Source organism: Leucopleurus acutus (genome assembly GCF_964270905.1).
Source record: "Leucopleurus acutus genome assembly, chromosome: 10".
In the NCBI taxonomy this organism is placed as follows: Eukaryota; Metazoa; Chordata; class Mammalia; order Artiodactyla; family Delphinidae; genus Leucopleurus; species Leucopleurus acutus.
The window spans coordinates 7,302,806-7,324,408 of record NC_139153.1 but is presented as its reverse complement, the minus strand read 5'-3'; the positions used below and the strand labels follow the sequence as shown (position 1 = coordinate 7,324,408).

General features: G+C 51.7%; 1 protein-coding gene across 1 annotated transcript in view; it reads right to left on the bottom strand.

Moving 5' to 3' along the window:
• The window catches only part of ATP2B2 (ATPase plasma membrane Ca2+ transporting 2), a 370,638-nt gene that overhangs the window by 28,998 nt on the left and 320,037 nt on the right, over positions 1 to 21,603 (bottom strand). Inside the window, exons 12-17 of the mRNA XM_082848244.1 lie at positions 21,178 to 21,219; positions 20,152 to 20,310; positions 16,891 to 17,105; positions 12,698 to 12,940; positions 1,734 to 1,975; positions 543 to 777 (exon numbers count right to left, since the gene is read on the bottom strand). Of these exons, the coding sequence (XP_082704370.1) occupies positions 543 to 777; positions 1,734 to 1,975; positions 12,698 to 12,940; positions 16,891 to 17,105; positions 20,152 to 20,310; positions 21,178 to 21,219 (1,136 nt within the window). The remainder of the gene's footprint in view (positions 1 to 542; positions 778 to 1,733; positions 1,976 to 12,697; positions 12,941 to 16,890; positions 17,106 to 20,151; positions 20,311 to 21,177; positions 21,220 to 21,603) is intronic.

Below are 21,603 nucleotides of genomic sequence, written 5' to 3'. Positions count from 1 at the left end.
CTTGAGAATTTGACCTTTGGTTAACTTTGCAGCTCTGTTCCCCTGGAAACCTGATAGAGGCAGACTGCCCGCTGCATCACTAGGGAAAACTAACCGGTAAACTTGGTCTGGATGGGGAGAACTCTAAATGCTGATGGGGATGCCCACATTTGGGGCCTTCTTGAGTGTGGTAACCTTTGTTATTGGGTGTCTCCTTTGCAGGGACCCTTGAATCTGGGCCTATGGGTTTGGACAGGAGATCCTGGCTCCTCTGAGGCTTCTAGGGCAGGGCAGCCTTCACGGTAGAGCAACGCCGGCTGGCAGGCTGTGGGTTGCACCCCCTGTCTGATGGTAAGCAGGGTAAGTGTGGCTTACCACAAGCAGGTAAGTGTGGCTACGCTAGCCTTAAGCGTCTGAATGTTTAGGAGTAGGTACAGAGAAGACCCCGTGGGCCTTGCAGGGAAACTGAGGCTTAGAGGGGTGAGGCGACGTACTCCAGGTCACCCAGCAGGCTGGACGCCCAGCTTCACCCCCTTCCCCAAGCTCCACGGCGGGGCACCTGCCTCGGGCCGCACGGGGTCCTCGATGCCCACCACGCAGATACAGGTGAGGTCGTTGAGGATGTCATTCTCGTTGTCCCAGTCGGGCTCGGGGCTGCCGGGTAAGTCGCGGTAAGCCACGCAGATGGTGCGGAGCCCGTCGCAGGCCATGGGCTCAATCACCTTCTTCACCATCTCGTCCCGGTCGCGGGGCCGGAAGACCCGGGGCTCACCCGCCCCGTTGAGGATTTTGCAGCACCTGGGGGAGGTGGGAGGGGGCCGGGTAAGGTCCAGCCAAGGGCCCAAAGACCCTCCCTTCGACGGGCTCGGAGCTCACCCCCACCTCCCCAGTGACGGACGTCCCACTGGCCGTGGTTGGTCATCCAGGGCTCGTCCAGACCATCTCCCATAATGCTTCAGGGGTGGTCCTGGCCCCTGGGCCCCAGGCAGGGATGAAATCAGGACCAGCCAAAAAGAAATCAGGCGGCCTTGTTGTAATATCTGCCCCAGGCCATTTCAGCAAGAGCAGATCTACTTTGCTCTGTTTCATCTTCACAAGATTTCATCTGAAAAAAATAGTTCCACAGCGAAAATAGTTTTCAGAGGGCATGAAACCTCCGCTAGTGGTTCCTGACCCTGCCTGCGCATCAGGATGGCTTGGGAAAGCACTGAATAACCCCACCCCCCACCACCACACTGTGGGCCCCACGCCAGAGGTTCCAATTCAGTTTGTTGGGGGTGAGTCCAGGAATCAGTGTTTTTTTTTTTAAAAGCTCCCTGGGGCGATTCTATGTGTGACCAGGGTTGAGTCCCCCTCAAGGTACAAATGGGTCAACTGGGGCCCAGAGAGGGGGGCTGACTTGCTTAGTTCTCCAGGCTTACTTCTGGCACCTGGAGTCAGAGGACACCTGCTCACAGTGAAAAGTCACGCCGTCTACCAACTCTACGCTCAGGGAAGTGACGTGAGGGGGCTCTGACAGGGATAATGGGAAGAACTTCCTGATGAGCCAGTGACTTAGGGAGGAGAAGAGGGAGGACTCCCTGCAGAAACCTTTAAGAGGAAACAGTAGCAAAAGCCCTGGGGGAGGGCACGTGCAGGCGGTCTTGCTGCGGGACGTTGGGCACGGCCCTTCCCGTGACCCTGGGTGCCCCCGGCCCCTCCCCGCGGCCTGTGCCTGCGCCCCGCGCCCCGCCCCCCGCTCCCGCACCGCTTACTTCTTGAGCACGATCTCCGAAGCGCCCTTGCTGTACATGCGGAAGCTCTCGTCGGGCAGCTTGATTACGGTGCTCATGGACTTGCGCACGGAGTTGAAGGTGTAGACCTTGTACAGCTTCTCCTCCGGCATCTGGCTGCGCACAGACTCGTAGTCCTGCTTCAGGTCCAGCACGAAGCCCAGCAGGCCGCACTCTGTTTTGTTGCCCACCTGCTTGGGCAGGGCGCCCTCCTTCTCCGGGGGCTGCGGGGAGAGGCGGGGTGCTCACCGGGCTGCCGCTTGCCTGTGGGTGGGGCCACCCCTCCCCCCCCACCTTAGGCTTCTGCGTCCCAGACCCAATCCGGGCTCAGTTTGAAGGGAATTAAGCAAGATCAGCTGTTTAAAAATTATGAACTATGTCAAACATAAACCTGTGACCGAATGATAAAAAAAATTTGTGCCCAGACCCTCCAGTTCTGGAGAACCTTAGTTCTAGGCCATGTTTGCTTCAGATTTTTCTTTTTTAAGAAGTAAAGCCTAACAGATAAAGTTGAACCCCCCTATATACCCCTCCGCATCTGCATAACGCACCCCTTGTCCCAGAAAGAAACTCTAACTTAAATTTGGCATTAATCCTTGCCCTGTGTGTTTTAACTTTTTATTTCGAGATAGTGCTAGTTTCACAGGCAATAAAAAATAACACAGAGAGATGTCATACATCCTTCATCCCGTTTCCCCCAGTGCTCACTTCCTGTATGGCTGTAGCACAATGTCACAACCAAGATGTTGACACTGATACAATCTAACCTGCTGGATTCAGATTTCACCAGTTTTAGTGTACTCCTGTGTGTGTGTGTGTGTATGTGTGTGTTTAGTTCTGAGCAATGGCATCACAGGTAGATTCCTGTGACAACCGTCATCAAGACACACAACAGTTTATCACAGCACTCCCTGTGCCACCCTTATGTGACTGCAGTCACCTCCCTCCCTTCCCTGTCCCTGCCCCTGGCAACCACTAAGCTGTTCTCCAGCCCCATGATTCTGTCATTTTGAGCATGTTATATAAATGGAATCATACAGTATGTGATCTTTGGAGACGGGCTTCTTTTCACTCAGCACAATCCCCTGGCAATGCAGACAAGCTGTCGCGTGTGTCAGGAGCGTGTTCCTTTCCATGACTGGGTAGTATTCTGTGCTCTGGATGCAATGTCCCTTGTGACTTCAGTTGAGGGTGAACCAAATGCAACTGCTATTTTGGTACGTCACAACGGCCAGCCATTGGCAATTTCATGTAGTTTGACCTAACGTACATATGTGCAGCACTGTTTTGCATGTTGAAAACGTCATGTAAGGAGGCTGTACATATTCTTCCGTAGCTTGCTTCACTCATGGAACGTTCAATTTTTGACAGTCATCCCCATTCACAGCGTTAGTTCGTTTCTTTTTAACTGGACACCACAGCCCCTGCCCTGAGCCTCAGTCAAACCACCGACCACATCTCCCCAGCGCCTCTCACTTCTTCGTGCGGCTGCCCGAACACGAGCTGTTTCATGCCTCTGTGCCTTCACCCCTGCTTCCTCCTTCCCTGCCAGGCAAACTCCTCCTTGCCCTTTAAGGACCAGCACAGATATCTCCTTGTCTTTGAGAATTGCTTTGTGGGTTTGGCACCCCGAGTAGGAGTTGCTGTATTCTTTCCCCCCTGGGTTCTCAGGGCAGCACAGAGCCCGGCACACAGTAGGCATTTACTCATTGTTTGCTGGATCGCTCAACGCAGGCCAGTCTGGGGTGCGGGAGGCCCAGGCGAATAGGTAAGAACGAGACGCCTCCACGTGGGCGCTCATGGTGGGACTGGCAGGCGGCTGAGGGAAGTTCATAAGGCAGGTAAACTCAACTCCCATGGGCAGCCGCCACACGTGCATACACACACTCAGACCACTGGTATAAAATTAACGTGCAGCGACTCAGGTGGAGCTGGCTTTGGGAGTGGCAAAAGCCACCACGGATAAACCCAAAGACCAGAGAGATACTGAAGAGGAGTAATACTTATGAGCATTCTGCGCCCCCGACCCCGCCATGAGGGGCTCTTTGTGGGTCTCAGGCCAGCCTTGCACAGGAACCCTTCGTGTTGTTCCAAAGAGCAGCAGGCAAGAAGAAGACGGAGTGTAGAAGATGCTGCATGGACTGGCTGTGAGGGGGGCAGGATGGCAATAGGATATGTCCCTGGCCAACTGCCCCATCCACAGTTAGGACTCGGGCCCTGGGAGCAGGCCCGAGCCCTGTCGGGTCACGGGCATTGACCTAGGCGTACATACCCTTAGACCCTAAGCTCTTGTCCTCAGTTTCCCCATCTGTAAAATGGAGAGGCTCTAGCAGATGACTTCTAGCTGAGAGAAAAATCAACCCACTCCTTCAAGTGGATGGTGGATGGCGGTGAAGGATGGTAGAACAAGGCAGAGCTGCAGGTCCCTCAGAGGGGGTCTGGGCGCCACGGGTCAAGCCTTAGAACACCCTCCCTGCTCCATGCCATGTTCAACTATGTCCAGGCATCATGGGCCTTGGAAGCCTCCCCACACCGAAGCTCTTCGGTGGGATTTGATCTGGAAGCAGAGGAATCTGACAGTTTCCCCTTTCTGATGTTTGGGAAAAGAAATTCAAAGTACGCCCCTTAGTCTCTGCAGTATGCAGTTATGTTGTGTTTTTAAAATTTATATATTTATTTACTTATCATTTTTTTTTACAATTTTATAATTAACCTTCTGGTGATTTCCAGGGTTTTATGTATCTTCCAAAACAGTTTTTTCCCCCTCCACTAATGAAAGAAGATGATGACACGGAGGACTGAAATAAAAATGCCTAATTACTTATTTGCCCAAGAGAGCTAAGCAGTTATGCCTGTGAAACAGGCAGCATTTTATTACCCTCTGTGAGATATTTTAATTTTCCCCTAAAAGGATTTCAAACAATCTATGGTTGCAAATGGCAGAGCTGCCTCCTCCGTAATTCAATTTGTTACCATGAACTTGAGCTCTAAAATCGCCTGCGTGCATTATTAAGAAGTAGGGACTCGTCCCTTTTTTCTTTTGGCGTTTTTTATCTTGACAAACCCAGAGGTTTTACTATTACTGTAGACTTTCCATGAGGCTTGCTCTCCAGGGCTCTAATTCTGTAAGGGCGTTAAGGCGTTGGTTTTGAGGGGCAGGAAGCAGGCCCGGGGGGAAGTGATTTGCTCCTCATCACAGACCTGCAGCGGGGCAGGCCTGGGGCTACCCCCAATTCCCCTGATTCCTAGTGCCACACCGTATCCAGCACATTTCCCTGTATGGGCACTAAGCCCTTTGGGAGTGCTGGGTGCAGCTATGGGTGTAACTTTGAGAGGACAATTCATGCTCCTGATGCTTGGGGGTCACTAGAGCTAAGACCAAGGAATGATGACTTGAAGAGTGACAAGTTATAAATAACATCTGCAAAAATGAGATGAAAAGAAACATAGCTAGCAGGTACTGCCTCACACTCATGAGGATACCCATTATCCAAAACAAAACAGAAAACAAGTGCTGGCAAGGATGTGGAAAAATTGGAACCCTTGTGCACGGTTGGTGGGAATGTAAGACGGTGCAGCTACTGTGGAAACCAGTGTGGAGGTTCCTCAAAAAACTGCACATAGAATTATCATATGATCCAGCAATTTTTACTTCTGGGCATATACCCAAAAGAATTGAAAGCAAGAGACTTGAGAAGATATTTGTACACCCGTGTTCACAGCAGGATTATTCACAGTAGCAAAAAGGTGGACGCAACCCAAGTGTCCACTGACAGATGAAGAGATAAGCAAAATGTGATCTACACATACAGTGGAATATTATTCAGCCTTAAAAAGGAAGGAAATTCTGACGCATGTTACAACCTGGATGAACCTTGAGGACATTATGCTAAGTGAAATAAGCCAGACAAAAAAGGACAGATACTGTGTGATTCCACTTACACGAGGTCCCTTGAGTAGTCAAATTTACAGACACAGAAAGTAGAAGGGTGGGCGCCAGGGGCTGGGGGAGGGGGGGAGGAGTTAGTGTCTAACGGGGACAGAGCTGCACTTGGGGAAGATGAAACGTTCTGGAGATGGGTGGTGCTGATGGTTGCACAATGTGAATTCACTTGATGACAAGGAACTGTACACTAAAACGGCTAAGATGATACATTTTACGTTATGTGTATTTTACTACAATATTAAAACATCCTCAACACCCCGTCCTCCCTGTGCCCCCGAACGCGGCAACCATTGCTCGGGAAATCGCAGCAAATGCCGTAGGATGCCGATTGTGAGAGCGCATGAGAAAATGACTTTCTGCTTGCTGGCTGTCTCTGGTGGCCTAGCCCCTCCCCCTCCCCCCTTGAGGACAGGCACCGGCAGACGAGCCTCCCCGATGCCCAGATGGACCACCAGGCAGCCTCGGCAGCTGCGGCAGTGACCTTGCTAGCTCTTTACCGAGCTCTGCACGTGCGTCCTCGGTTGCATCCTCATGGCTCCCCAGGGGTCGGGCTGTTATTATTCCCATGTGCACAGGGAGGCCTGGAGAAACCAGGTCACACAGCTAGTAAGTGGCCGAGCTAGGATCTGACCCCAGCTGTTCTCAGCTCTGAGCCCACACAGCACACGCCCTGCCTCTCTTCACTAGCATTTGAGATGGTTGTTTAATGAGGTAACTGGTGGGTGATTGGTGTAGAGCCCATGGTCGGGGGTGGGGGGGAGGGCTGTCTTGCTTATCTCTACTTCCCACTTGGGGTAATTAATGAATAGGCGTTGAATGAATAAATGAATAATTTGGTGTCTGTGGGTGTGGAGAGCTGCTGATGGGAGGCCAGGGGGGATGGGATTTTGTCAGAATTTTGGCCTCCGGAATTGTCATCCGAGGGTCTGCCTCCCCAGGAGCCTCTCAGGTGCTGGGCCTCGAGGAGCGGCAGGGGGCAGAATCGTGGACTTTCCCCAGAGACTGCAAAGGCTCAGGGCCCAGTGTGTGTCCTGAACAGCTGGGACAGGCTGAAACGCCCTGGGGAGACACACGCTGGAAAGCAGGTTTCCTGGGGACCTTCCCGAGCTTGCCCATGCACTGTGCATGTGTGTGCATGTGGTGTGTGTGTGCTGTGTGTAGTGCAGTGTGTGGTAAGCACATGTGGCGTGTGTGTGTATATTTGTGCATATACCTGTGTGATTTGCGTGTAGAGTATTGTGTGGTGAGTGTATGTGCTGTGTGTGCACGTGTGTGTGTGGTATAGTGTGTGTGTGGTAGGCACATGTGCTGTGTGTTTTGTGTCACGTGCACAGGGTGAGAAGGTGGGATATAGGGATTAACAGTGCTGTTAAAAATCAGAATTCCCCATTCAGGGTTATGTGCTTTAAACTGGTCTCCTAGGGATGGTGTTTGCAAAAACAAACAAACAAACAAAACCAAACAGAACCAAAACAGCTGCTGAATCCAACACAAAGGCCCCTGTCGCTTCACAGACCAGAACGAAGGGCCGCCCCACCTCCCCATCTTAAGGCCCTGCTAAGCCACTTCCAGGGGCTTCTGTGCCTTCTGGAGCCCCTGTCTTGGCCAGAGCCCCTCGCAGAGCTGGCTTGACTCGGGGGTTTGAGGTTCCTTGGAATATTTAGTTGCACCCTGGGTTTGGAGCCGTCTGAGTTCAAGGGCTGACTGCTTCCCAGAGTCACCTCCCCACTCTCCCCTCCTCTCAGGAGCTCTAGGTCTAAGATTTGTGTGAAATACAATCGAGCAGATCCTTCCTGCCTTTGGGGGTCATGGGGGCTGTCTGTGGATGAAGCCGCCTCAGTTTGGGAACGGGGTAGACTGAAGACCTGGAGTTTCTAACGAGGTGAAGTGTGGCTCATTTATTCAGGAAAACCATCCTTCCAGGCAGATCCTCCCTGCTCCTTCTTCCAGAACCACTTCAGGGACTCCAAGGAGATTTGTTTTTCTTTCAGTAGTTCATGTTTCCAGAACATACGCCATAAACTTCCAACAATTCGGCTCCACAAGTGCCCATCTTCATTTTAATAATTCAAATGTTAACTGTAGTGTCAACCTACGTTAAAAGAGGTCTCATAAAATATAAACTGAAAGTCCGCTTGGGTGGTTTCAGCACACAGAATAAACGTGGGTGGAAAAGGAGAATGTTTCCCCAAGAAAGCTCCATGCCTCTAAAGTCTGAGGAGGAGCTATTTCCATTTGAAAGCTCAGCTGCAGCTCAAGAAGCAGCAGGGCTACAAGAAGAAGCTAGCAAAAGTCTTGACGTTCAAAGAGTCGGAAGCGACGAGGCAAATCTGAGGGTGTGCCAGGATTTCTGAGCTGGGGAAGCAATTTCTGACTACAAGATGATTCATGTAGCTTCCCTCAGAGGGCAAGTTTCATTCCTAATGATTAGAAATAGGAGCAGAAAGAAGAAAGTTCTGCCGTCCGCAGAAGGGATGGGGCATGGGGCTGGGGCTGGCCCTCTGAGAGGCGCGTCCTGGATCACTTTTTCTGGCCTTCCCGCTGGCAGCCTTGGCTCTCACACCACCCTCCACCCGTGCCTGGCTGGTTCTGGGCATTGTGATGAGAAAGCCTACTAAGGGCTTATCTGCTGCCACCCAACTCCCCCTCAGCCTTCTCAGCCTTGCCTCTCATCCCTGCGGCCCTGGGAAAGGTCCAGGCCACAGACCGCCACATCTCCTGAGAGGTCTCTGGGCTTTGGCAGGCTGTGGCCCTGCCTGGAATGACCTTGCTCCCTCGCCCGCTGGGTAAACTCCTCCAGAGTTCTCGGGACTCAGCTCTGTCGCTTGGTGTCAGGAGCAGCCCTGGGCAGGTTACTCGATATTTCTGCAGCTCTGTTTTCTTAGCTGCAAGACGGGAATTGTCCTATTTGCCTTGATTACCTGGAAGGGATGTGGAGGGTCAAACTAGACAGTGGCTGGCAAAGCAAACTACAGAGGGTAAGGCTCAGAAATAATAATAGAAGTGATAAGAGTAACAACTGGAGCGGTCTGAGCGCTTGCTACATGTCCAGCACTGTGCTGACAGCCACACACACACCTTCTCATCTGATCTCAGAGCAGCCCTGGAACTGCCCCAAGGCAAAGGTGCAGCCAGAGGACTTGGAGAAGGAGTGGTGGTGAGCTGTGCAGGCTCTGGACTGGACAGACCTGGATGTGAACCCTGGCTCAGCCTCTCATCTGCTCTGGGGCTCTGGGCATGTTCTTTAACTCCTCCCAGCAACAGTGTCCTTATCTATGAATTGGAGATGTGATGTCACCTACTTCATGGGGTCCTCATACAAGGCAACATGGGTTAAGCACTCAGCAACGAGTCTGGCTAAGTGAATATTAGTGATTATGATTCATTGTATACTCATTTTACAGATTGGAAAACAGAGGCTTGAAGAGGTTAGTTAACTTGCTCAGGGTCACATGGGTGGTAAGTGCTGCAGCTGCAGTTTGAATCTTGGTCTGTCAGACTTCAGAGCCAAAGCTCCTAACCTCTGCTTACTGGACTGGGTGTCAGGACATCTGGATTCTAACTCCACTAACCCACAGGGTGACTTGGCCCAAGTCCTCTCCCATTTCTGGGCCTCAGAGTAAAGTGAGGGGGCTGGACCAGGTGGTCCTTAAGGTCCGCGGATCCATGTAGATTATACCTACACAACCGACCCCTGCAAATACTCATCTAGTTTAAAAAAAAATCTTTTAGAATAACAGGCACTAGCTAATTTGGAAGTCTCCGGATCAATGCAGACTAGAGAGTTGAGGGCAGTTTCAGAATAGATTCGCTCGGCATGCTGGAGGTACCAAGAGAGCACTGGTATTAGCCGTGGGACTGGGACCAAGGCCAACTACTACTTCTTGCTGTCACAAGAATAGGAAAGTAGAACATAGAGGTAGCCCTGTCCTGAGCCTCTTATCAATTCATAGTCATCCATCCACCACCCACATATTCATCCGTCTGTCTACTCTTCCATTTACCCATCCATCCATCCATCCATCCACCTACCCACCCATCTCTCCATCCATGCCCCACCCATCTCTCCATCCATGCCCCACCCACCCATCCATCCCTCTCCCTACTTAGTCTTCATCTCACTGATACATATCTATAAATTTATTCACCAGTCAATTCACTGACCTCACCCGCCCAACCAGTACTTCCCAAGAGCCTATGCTGGGGGGGAGCAGAGATAACTCAGCTGTGTCTCTCCCTCTCAAAGAGCACACAGCCTGCATCAGACTGCAAGAAGACACAGAAGAATCGGCACCCTCGTACAGGGGGAAATACAGCCTTGCCCATGGTCTGTTTCCCAGGCCAAGCTCATTTCCCAACCAAAGCTTAGGGGTAGTGTGGGGACATTGCGTGCCTTTCCTGCCCGACTCCTCTTGCATGGTAAGGATGTTTTGCAGTCTAGATTTCCCAGACTGGTCTGGAGGGTGGCTGGACTTCCACCCTCAACTGAGCAGCCTGTGACTCTTCTCAAAATTCCTCTAGGCCTAGAAGGGCAGTCCCTGGGAGCCCCTTCTCCCAATATGGCTGACAGCCCTGGCTGTGAATCGGACCCTCTAGACTCCACGCCTTCCTTCCTGAGACCAACCAATACTAAAGATGCTGCAGGATTGGTTTCAAGGACCAAGAACCGAATCCGGACACCCTACTCAATAGCTGGCTTTAGGGTATCTATAAGTTGGCTTTGCCACTAATTGGTTGAGTAACTTTGGGCAAGACCCTTTCCCTCTGTAGCCCTGATGCCTCTGCTGTCTATTCGTTTATTGATTAACCTCTGCCTGGTTACCAAGGGATGATTTTACTGCTGACGAACAACAATGCTAATCACCCTGAGCGCTGAATATGTGCCAGGCCTTGTGCTAAGCACTTTCCACTTACTAACTCATTTCATCCTCACAGTAATCCTATCATCTCCCCCAGGAAACTGAGGCACAGAGAGGTTAAGTAACTTGTTTACAGTCACAGAGCTAGTGAGGGATTTGAACCCAGGCCGTCTGGCTCCAGAGTGTGAGCTTTAACTACCACCCAGACATACCAGGGGCCTCTGCTGTCCCTTCCACATTGACGGCCATCAGCGCCCAGCAAAGAGAACCGTGTGGCCAGGGTTCTTTCAGGGAAGCCCCAGAAAGAAAGGCACAAGGGTTCTAGGATGCCAGGGTTCAAGGCACAGAAGGGGACACTGGTGCCCGAGAGGTAAGTGACTTGGCCTGTTTACAAACCAAGGATCCCGGTTCCCAGGTCCTTGAGCTCTTTCCAGGCTTGGCAGACACACTCTTCCCCAAGGCGGACTGATGGACCCCTGTCCTTTAAGCCACCTGGATACAGCCTCAGTCAGCGACATCTGGAAATGAATTTTAGCTGTGCCGCCGGTGCTGTGAAGCTGCCTAATTGAGCCTTGTCGCTGCAAAGATGTTTCGCAGCCCTCCTGGCAGATCCGAGAACTCCTTTTTGACTGTAATTGCATAATATACATCTCAATTCAAGCCCATCTTGCAGGGCTCTGCCCACACAGCCACCCCCATCACCAGAAGCCTGTTCTGGGAATTGCCCCACTCCCCTCTCTGCGGGACGAGATCGTTAACAGCATCTCAGTTATTTTAGGAAGGCCTGGGGAACAGAATAAAGCATCGTCAACCTCCCTTGATTCCCAAATCGGGGCTGGGAGGTAGGGGATGGGGTGGGGTGGGGAGAAGACAAAAACGCCGCCTTTTCTGGCATTCCCCCGCCCCGCGCTCCTGCCGCCCCCAGCATCCTCTATCATCCATCTGCACGCTTTCTCCCGACCTACTTTTTCCTTCTGTCAGTGCTGCCTCCCCAGCCTGCAGCTCAGGGCTGATGCAGGAGTACCTGCTCAACCGCAGGGGCGGGTGCAGTCCTTGCAGCCCCAGTGTCCCGTACCCCCCACCAGCCTTTGGCCCTTTGCCGCTGACTCGTGCTCTTCTCCCAGACTTGATAAAGCTTCTGGCACTCCCGCCACCCAGCCTGATCCTGAAGGTTCAGGCCGGCTCAGGAGCCGAAGGAGAGGTCAGGGCTAGGGCACATTGGCGGGGTAAGCAGGAAAGCTCCGCTGCTCACCCAGATGCTCACACTGTAGAAATGGGCTCTGGATGGACAAGCTTGTATTTCTCTTCATTCGAATACTGGTTAATCACCAAAAGGCAACCTATGCTTCTAAACCAATCAGGGATTCTAGCATGATGCGTCCAGGCAGCTGAACTGAGACAGGAACATGAGAGTTTTTCTTAACAAAACTAGTACTACCACTACTATTACTGACAACAATGTCGTCGCCAGTGGTAGATTGTGTAAATGGCCACAATTAGTACCCTCTCTGAATCCACGCCCTTTACAATGTGACTCTGAAGTTCCTCCCATTAGAGATGGAGTCTATTTCCCTGCTGCTTGAATCTGGACAGGCCTCTCGACTTGTGTTGGCCAACAGGATGTGGCAAAATGACAACGTGAAGAGCCCAGATTAGCCTGCTGGAGGAGGGGGACCACACAGAGCAGAGATGAACCGTCCCAGCCGAGGTCATCCCAGAGCAGCCTAGAGTCCTGCCAAGATCAGCAGAGTTGTGGATGTGACCCACCTCAGATACACGAGGACATGGTCCCCCACTTGAGCCCAGCCTGAACTCCTGACTCACAGAAACGTGAGCTAGATACACAGCCTGGTTTTCAGCCACTACATTTTGGAGTAGTTACAGCAGAAGCTAACTAATAAAAAGACTATTTTTTTGGTAGGGAGGGCAATGACAGGGTCTAAAAAACACAATTAACAACAATCTTTTTTGTGTGTCATGCAAACAGCACAGCTAAGTCAAAGAGAAACAGGCTGCTTACTATCTGACCACCCAAAACACATCAGTAGGATTTAAAATTATGCTTCACATTGCTTAGCCCGCCCAGTACTTCTGTATCGCCCCCGGACGCTCTTCCCTCTGGTGGAGGCTGCACCACTTACCAGAATCTTGGTGGTGTAGGCGCTGTTGATGGCAATGGCGTTGACCAGCAGCTCCATGGTTTTGGCGTTGATGGAGCTGGGGTCGGGGACCTCCTTGTAATGGACGTCGCCCACGTAAACCTGCACCACCGTCATGCGATTGGTGGTGAGTGTGCCCGTCTTGTCCGAGCAGATGGCCGTGGCATTGCCCATGGTCTCACAGGCGTCCAGGTGGCGGACCAGGTTGTTGTCCTTCATCATTTTCTGTGGGAAGGGGCAGATGAGATGGCAACAGTGAGGAGAGGGAGCTGGGAGGCAGGGTCACGGTGTAAACGCGCAGGAAATGAGGCAGAGCTGCCCCTTTGCTTCACACATGTGCGAAGGATCTTGCTTGCTACAGCCCCTGTCATCTGGACTCCTTTTCTGTGTGCAGCCCTTTTTCTCTCTCTCTCTTTTTCGTTTCTTTTAAATTATTTGAGGCATTTAAAAGAGTTGATTAGTTGACTTTATTAATTTGGATTACAGAAGTAATCTGTATTCTTTATGGAAAAAATAGGGAAAAGGATGATAAATGAAGATTGGGTCCTTTCTGATTACTTCAAATAGTTTCCTCTTACACCCTAACAGAAATAAGTTCCTTATTTGGTTATGAGTTTTTTCAAAGGTACCATCTTTCACTGGTGCTTGGTTTTCACTGTCACTTTGGTTTCACCCAAACTGAATAAATTTAAGTTATACATATGTTAATAGACATAGGACACTATCTGGAAATAAACAAAATATTAGTGTCATTATTTCTGGGTGGTAGAGTTATAGGATTGTTATTGCCTTCTTTTAAAAATCTATAGCTTCTATTTTTCTACAATAAATACATACTATAACTTGTGTAATAAAAATCACAAATTTCTTTTAAATATAGATACACAACAAAGAAAGTAAATCAGCCATAATCCTACCACCTAGCACGGATACATCTTACATATCAATATCCTTTCTTTTAAAATTTATGACAAAAATGAAGTCCTACTCTACATATTATTAATTTTCTTATATTCACTGTCCTTTCTCTCTTCCCAGCATCACACTCCTAGCTTCTTCCAGGTTCTCAAGCAAATAACGCACATAAAGTGATTCTCAAGGAACCACCGCTCTTACTGCAGGCCCTTATGACACAGTGACCCTATCTGGCAAGGACGGATGTGAAAAGGTGCATTTAGCTAAAGGCCGAGTCAGATGTTGTTCTAGTCTGTGCCTAGGAATCTGATTTCCTTTATTCTTGCCCTCATTATAACTCTTTATACCAAGGGTAAAAAATGAGTGCAATTAGAATAATTTTATAGTAGGTCATGTTACTAAAAAATGAGTATTGGTAGAATTATGTGCTCTTGCAGTGTCTCTTATCATAACCTGTGATAATAGTAACAATAAATGTATGTGGAATGGATGTATGTTGAATGGATGCATTCAGCAGTGATTTGAGTTTGCAACACACTTCACAGTTTGTAAAGTTCTTCCGCCCTTATTTTCTCATCTGAGGTCACGAGGATCCTATGAAACCTTCATGGACTCTTGTACTCCATTCTGGCAACCAAAGAAGCCAAGGCAAAGCAGCTTGACCAGGATGACACACCTACTGAGGGTTAAAGCTGGCATTTGAACCCAGCTCTGTTTAACCTCACAGCCTGGATCATTCCATCAGGACTCTGCCCATCTGTCCTCTGTGAAGAGGGTTCGTCTCTGGGGCTTAAGAATCTATAGGCCTGAGCCTCCCGATATGGTTGCTACGTGAGGCTATTAAGTACTGGAAACAGGGCTGGTCTGATGTGAAATGTGCTGTAAGTGTCAATTACACATCCAGTTTTGAAAACTTATTATGAAAAGAGAAATGTAAAATACCTCATTAATAACTTGTATATTATCAAATATTACAAATTGGCTTGATAATAACTTGGACATATCAGCTTAAGTACATTATTAAAATTAATTTCACCTGTTTCTTTCTGATTTTTCTTTTTAACGTGGCTACCAGGACATTTAAAATCACACGTGCGGCTGACATTATGTCTCTACTGGACAGCGCTGATCTAAGTGGTCACCACTGTTCTTTTGATGACGGCTCCCAGGGGCTAGGTCCAGGCTCAGAAAGGGGAGAGTTTGCCCCTCCTGGGTTGGGGGAGCTGTACTAAGTTTATCACGTGACTGTACAAGTAACACTACCTAAGGCAGCTGAAGGCACAGGTGCCAGAGATACAAACTACAGGTGTAGAGGCCTAACAATGTCTGTATGGGAAGCCCCGAAACCGAAGCTGTGAGAGTTTTAAGGAGGCCTCGAGCTCAACTGGGTGGCTTGTGGGGTCCCGGCTCACGGCAGCAGGAGGTCTCAATCTCCGGGCCCCAGGCCCCCGATCAGCATTGTGCTGTGACCTGTTTGGGCTTTGGTTTGTGGGATGGAGTTTCTTCGAGAACCCCAAAACAAGGAGATGATAAGGGCGGTATCCTTTACACATAGCTGCCACTTTCTGGCACCTGCCCTGAGATCTCTTTTCTGTATGAAATTACATCGGTGAGCCCAGCCCAAATTCCAGCTTGGAAACTGACGCTGATCGTGCCTTCTGGCGGCTCTGCATTCTCGGAGCGAACGCCTTGTTTTTAAACATGGCCTGGCCTCTGCCCTGGCAGCGACATCCTGGACTCAGGGCCCTGGGAAACAGGAGCGCAGGGCCCTGCTCTCCCAGGTGGGGAAACCACGGGACCAAGGGAAAATGATGAGCCCAGGGTGTGAGGACCTGGGGGGTGAGCCAGGCTTGAAGTATCCCCAAGAGGGTCAGGCGCCCAGTGCTCATGAGACGCCAGCCCCATACCACAGCGTTTGGGCTCTACCGACGGCCATGGGCCTGGGAGCAGAAGGAGGTGGGGCTCTGCCATCAGGGTGGCATTTTGGAGCAACCGCCAGACCCAAGGCATTCATGGGCCTACTTGCCCTTTATTGAATTGCTTTTAAAACTTCATATTTTTAGCCCATCTCCTGAGAGGAGGGGGCATTTTTTTTTTTTTAAATAATAGAAGCTATTGTTTTTATTTATTTTTTTAATTAAAAAATTTTTTTTTTCTTTTAGAAAATATTTATTTATTTATTTATGGCTGCATTGGGTCTTCGTTGCTGCGCGTGGGCTTTCTCTAGTTGTGGTGAGCGGGGGCTACTCTTTTTTTTTTTTTTTTTTTGCGGTATGTGGAGCACAGGCTCTGGACGCGTAGGCTCAGCGGCCACGGCTCACACGCCCAGCCGCTCCGCAGCATGTGGGATCCTCCTGGACCGGGGCATGAACCCGTGTCCCCTGCATCGGCAGGCGGACTCTCAACCATTGCGCTACCAGGGAAGCCCGGGGGCTACTCTTCGTTGCAGTGCACGGGCTTCTCATTGCGGTGGCTTCTCTTGTTGCGCAACACGGGCTCTAGGTGCGTGGGCTTCAGTAGTCGTGGCGTGTGGGATCAGAAGTTGTGGCTCGCGGGCTCTAGAGAGCGGGCTCAGTAGTTGTGGCGCACGGGCTTAGCTGCTCCGTGGCATGTGGGATCTTCCCGGACCAGGGCTCGAACCCGTGTCCCCTGCATTGGCAGGCGGATTCTCAACCACTGCGCCACCAGGGAAGTCTGAGGAGGGGCTTTCATAAAACCAGACATCCTTTTTATTTTAGGCTTATCCCTTTCAAACTTCAGGGAGCAAACTCCGAGATTAGTCATACAAGTACTATGGCTACAGCGGGGCCTGAGGCTGCGACGGCCAGGCTTCTGCCTGCGTTTGGTGGGACAGGGGTGGGTGTGGGCCTGTAGGGTGATACCTGCATCTAATTTATTTTTTTTAAGTTGAGTTGATTGTCAATGTTTAAAAATCAGGAGAGTTTATGTTAAGTCCAGATTTCTGGCTTCTCTTGGAAAAAATCTGAATATCTGGCAACACTGGACTCCATCCCTACAAGGCGACACTTGGCTGTGCTGAATAACAGCTGTCCCCTTAGCCAGGGTGTGGCTCTCCCGGAGGCATGTGAGTTTCAGCCACCTGCATGCATCCTCTCTCCGAGCTTCCTCTGTCCCCACTCCCGCTACTTAGCTCTTCTCTCAGCCCCGGCACTGGCCCCGCCAGCCACCCCACGGACCCCCAGCTGGGGGCAGCCGATCTCAGTGGCATCAGCTGGCCCGCCCTGCTCTCCCCTCCTCACCTTCACCGAGTAGGCCAGTGAGATGGTGACAGCCAGAGGGAGCCCCTCGGGCACGGCGACCACCAGCACCGTCACACCAATGATGAAGAACTTGACGAAGTACTGCACATAGACGGGCGTGCACTCGGGCAGCCATGGCTTCTGGTTGACCACGAAGGTGTCCACGGTGAAGTAGAGCACCAGGATGATCACCGTGATGGCTGACATCACCAGACCTGTGACACGGGTGGGAGGAGACCTGTCAGGGGATTTCCTGGGGGTGCGGGGCCCCGGGAAGGGAGATGTGGACCAAAGCCTTGGCTCAAAGGGCTCTGGGGTCAGGCAGGCCCTAGCTTACACCTCAGCTCAGCTTGGTGGCGTGGGAAAAGTCCTTAATCCTCAAAGAGCCTCAGTTTCTTCCTCTGTACAATGGGGATGCATATTTATTTCACATGGTTTTGTAAGGATCAAATGCGATGATTACATGTAAATTGCCTAGCACAGTGCCCGACGCAGAGTAGGTGCTGAGTGATCATGTGAATCAGTAACTACTTGCACGGTGCCCTCACACAACAGGATGTGCACAGGGTACCACTTACTTCCTCCTGCCTTCACGTACATGCTCTTTCCTATTCCAGGAACTAGGGACACAGCAGTAAAGAGGACAGAGTCCCTTTCAGCCCTTGGGAAGCTGAGATTCTAGGGGGGGAGGCAGACAAGAAATAAACACACGAACAAGATAATTCAGATACAGATAACGCTGTCAAGAAAAACTCCAGGATGACGTGGTAGGAAGTGACATGGGCTGAAGATACGAAAACAACCCAAATGTCCATTGACAGATGAATGGATAAAGAAAATGTGGGCTATGCGTACAATGGAATATTATTCCGCTTTAAAAAGAAGGAAATCCTGCCATTTGCAACAACGTGGCTGGACCTGAAGGGCGTTATGCTCCGTAAAATAAGCCAGACACAGGAGGACTTATCTGAATAATCTAAAATAGTCAGACCCATAGAAGCAGAGAATAGAAGGGAGGTTGCCAGGGACTGCACGGAGGGGAAAAGGAGCGTTGTTTTTAGTGGGGAAAAAGTTTCAGTTATGCAAGATGAGAAAGTTCTAGAGCTCTGCATATAGCATAGCGCAGATAGTTTAACAATGTGGTATTGTGCACTTCATAATTGCTTAAGAGGATCTTACGTGTTCTTACCCAAAAAACAAAACCCGAAAAACCCATGAAAGAACACAAGGGAATTTTTGGAGGTGGTGGATAGGTTTAGTACCTCGGTTGTGGCGACTGGTGTCATGGGCATATGCATATGTGGAAACTCATCATGTGTGCATTAAACGTGTGCAATTTTTTAATATATAAATTATACCTTAATAAAACTAAAAAGAAAAAGAAAAAAAAATGCAACATGGCCTGGTAGATCCAGTGGCTACTTTAGCTAGGGAGGCCAGGGAAGACTTCCTGGAGGAGGTGATATTTGAGCAGACAGAGGAACGACGAGCAGCCAGGTAGTGACCTGGGGGAAGGGTGTTCCAGGCTGAGGAAACAGCAGGGGCTCGGGGAGGGGAAGTGACTTGCCCGAGGCCACAGGCCAGGGAGGCACTGTAGAATTAGCACCTGCAGGTGGCTACTGGCTGCTGGCAGGATCTCTCTTGCCAGCCCCGTGCGCCCAACTACCCCCAACTGCTGCATGTGCTGTACAGCTGCCGCTGAGGCTGCCCACACACCTGAAGCCTCTGCAGAGGAGGATGATGTTTGGGCAACTGGCGTCTCCTTGTCACAAAGTGCCTGGGAGTCCACCCACCCCAATTTGATGGCCAATATCCAATGGCTGAGGTGGAGGTCCAGAAGCCCAGACACCTTGCTGCAGGGCAGGTCAGACCCTGCAGAGGTACCATGCTCCAGAGCTCCCTGTAAGATCAGGTGGAGACTGAGATTCCTCCAGAAACCCCAGCTGCCTGTGCTTCTTCCTGCGCTCTGTTGCATCCCTGACCCTTTACTGGTCTCACCTGAGAGCACCCCGCCAGATCCTGTGCCCACCCATCTCAGGTTCTGCTTTCAAGGAATTCAGCCCAGGAGAGAAGCAGAGGTGGGACGTGAACCAGAAGTGCTCGACTCTGAACTCCATGCCCGGCAGGGCTGAGTAGGGGAGGGAGATGAGTGAGGACTGTGAAGGCCACGGGGTGGTTCTTGTCGCTTTGTTCCCTGCCCTCCAGAGCCACGTTTCCGTGGAGTTTTCTCCGTGGCGGGGATGGAGGAAATCCCTGGACCCATTGCTGCCCCGCCCGCACCGCCAGCTGTGGAGACACAGAGCCGGCTCGATCCCTGTCTGACAGTTGCAGAGGCGGAAAGCCAAGCTCCCAGCAGCTGGGAGCTGTCATCAGGCCCCCAAGTTTAAATATAAACAGTCAAGCCTGTAATTTGCCTCTTTTCTCCACGCTGTGGTGCCTATAATTAGAGCCGGGAGACAGCCATGGAGGAGCAGGCAGCCAGGTGGGGAGGCCTTGGCATCTGCCACATCCTTACCCGGGAGGGGAGGCCAAGGCCGTGTCAGGGCGGCAGGGCTCACCTTGCTTCCGGGCTTGGCTTCCGGGGCAAGAGGGGCCGTCATCAGCCATCACCTGCAGCTACTAACTCGGGAAACCCGGCTTCTGCTGGGCCTCAAACAAGGGGCTTCTCACTGGGCTCCTGGCACTGCCCTCTACTTCTTCAGTCTTTCCTCTGCACGGCAGCTGGGCGGTCATCATACAGCTCAACTCCATCCCTGCCCTCCCCTGCTCACACCTCTTCCAGGGCTCCCGCTGTCCTCAGAATAAAGCCTGCATTGCAAACTCCAGGCCCTACAGGGTCTGCCCCCTGTGCAGCCACCACACCTGCCAAATGCTGGCGCCTGTACGGGTAGATAATCTCCTTCACTCCTCATAGCCACCTGTGAAGTGGGGACTACGGGATCCCAAGCCCACAGACCAGGAGGCGGAGGCTCAGAGCTCGGTGAAGGTACCTGCCCAAGTTCTCAGAGCTGCAGCTGGACAAGGACACAGGCAGGCTGCCCCCAGGCCCACGCTTCTACCTTCACTCTGCTGCCTAAGTGCGAATTGAGTGCCTACTGTATAAGGACTCAGACTGGTTTTGTGGCAGAGAAGGTGGGTCTCATGCAAGCCCTCGCTTTGCAGAGGAGGTAACTGAGGCCCAGGTAGGGGCAGGGCCCTGCCTGGGGTCCCCCTGCATGCCCCGTGTCCCCCCCGTGCCATCTCCCGGGGCCGCGTGCTCACCCGCCTTGCCGATCTGCACAGCCAGCTTGGTGAGCTTGCCCTGCAGCACCGACTTCTCCTTCTTGTGCATGCTGGCCTTCTTCTTGTCGTCAGTGTCGCCGCCCTCGGCACTCTTGAGGGGCTGCATCTCCATGGCGGCCGCCCCGTCCTGCTGTTTGGCTGCAGGGGGCAGAGCACACGTGCACACACACAGACACAGACACACAGACACACACAGACACAGACACAGACACACACACACACACACACACACACACACAGGTTAGCCTGCAGGGTGGGGATGTTGGCACCCACCCAACTGCCCAGCGGAGCACGGTGAGGCCCTCACTCCCCAGCCTGGGCCCTGGCATGGCTGGCACACAATCCCCGTGATGGGGGGTTGGTCTCTTCCTGCTGGAGACCCTAGTCCCAGGGCCACTGGCTGCCTTGGACCTGGAACTCAGGACATAGCAGGGAGTGACACGGCTCCACCCTGGATTTCCAGCAGGAGTGGGCTAGGGTCCCCTCTGGGCCTGAACAAGCCCGCAGACCCTTCCCCCAATGGCTCTTCAACTTCTCCACATTCAGACAAGACACAGGCTTGGGCTTTGCCCAGTTGGTCCTTGGGCCATGTTGCTGGATATTAAGTAGTCACTAGACAGAAGGGACACAAAGGGGGCTTCAAGAGTAGAAGAGAGTGTCCCCATCCACAGGTGTCAAGCTCCTCCCCCTTCAGCACAGGCCCGTGGCCTGACAGGACAGCACAGGGCCTGCGGCCTGACCCCTTAGCCCCTAAAGACCTCAAAGACCCAACTTCAAGTCTTCAGCTGAGTGGGCAGCATAGCTCAAAGGCTGGGGAGAAGCTGGCTTCTGGTGGCCTGTCCTCAACGGGTAATGCCTCCATTTGACCTGGCACCATGTGATCACAGCTACGCCCTCCCCCCAAAGGTGTCAGGCGCCCATAGGCATGGACGTCTGCCTCTGCTGTGGCCCTCAGAACCGGCGGGGAGGGGCCGCAGGGACCACAGGTTAATACAAAAGGGTTACCTTTGCTCTGGCTGGCGTCCACATTGCCATCCTGCATTTTACCTATACGACAAAGAATTTTAACAGACAACAGAGAATCAGACAACACACGTTGGTCACCATGAAGACGCAACAGGGCCACAGACATTCATGTCAGATGGAGGGAGGGCCAAGCCGGCTCCGCCCTTCTGTGCAGGGACGCCGGGGAGGCCCCTGAGACAAGAGCAAACCCGTGGTGGCTGCAGGCTTTCTCTTGATTGTCTGGGGGCACAGAGAGAGCGCTTCTGGGATTATTTTGGCCCTAAGCATTTTACAGATTAACCAGCAGCCTTTGAGGGTAAAGGAACCATAGTTGGTTGGCAGGAAGCAGAAGGAGTGGGAGATCTAAGGTCCCCGGTGATTAATGTGGAATTTGGTTGGTGCCTTTTGTGGGCTGAGAGGAGGCAA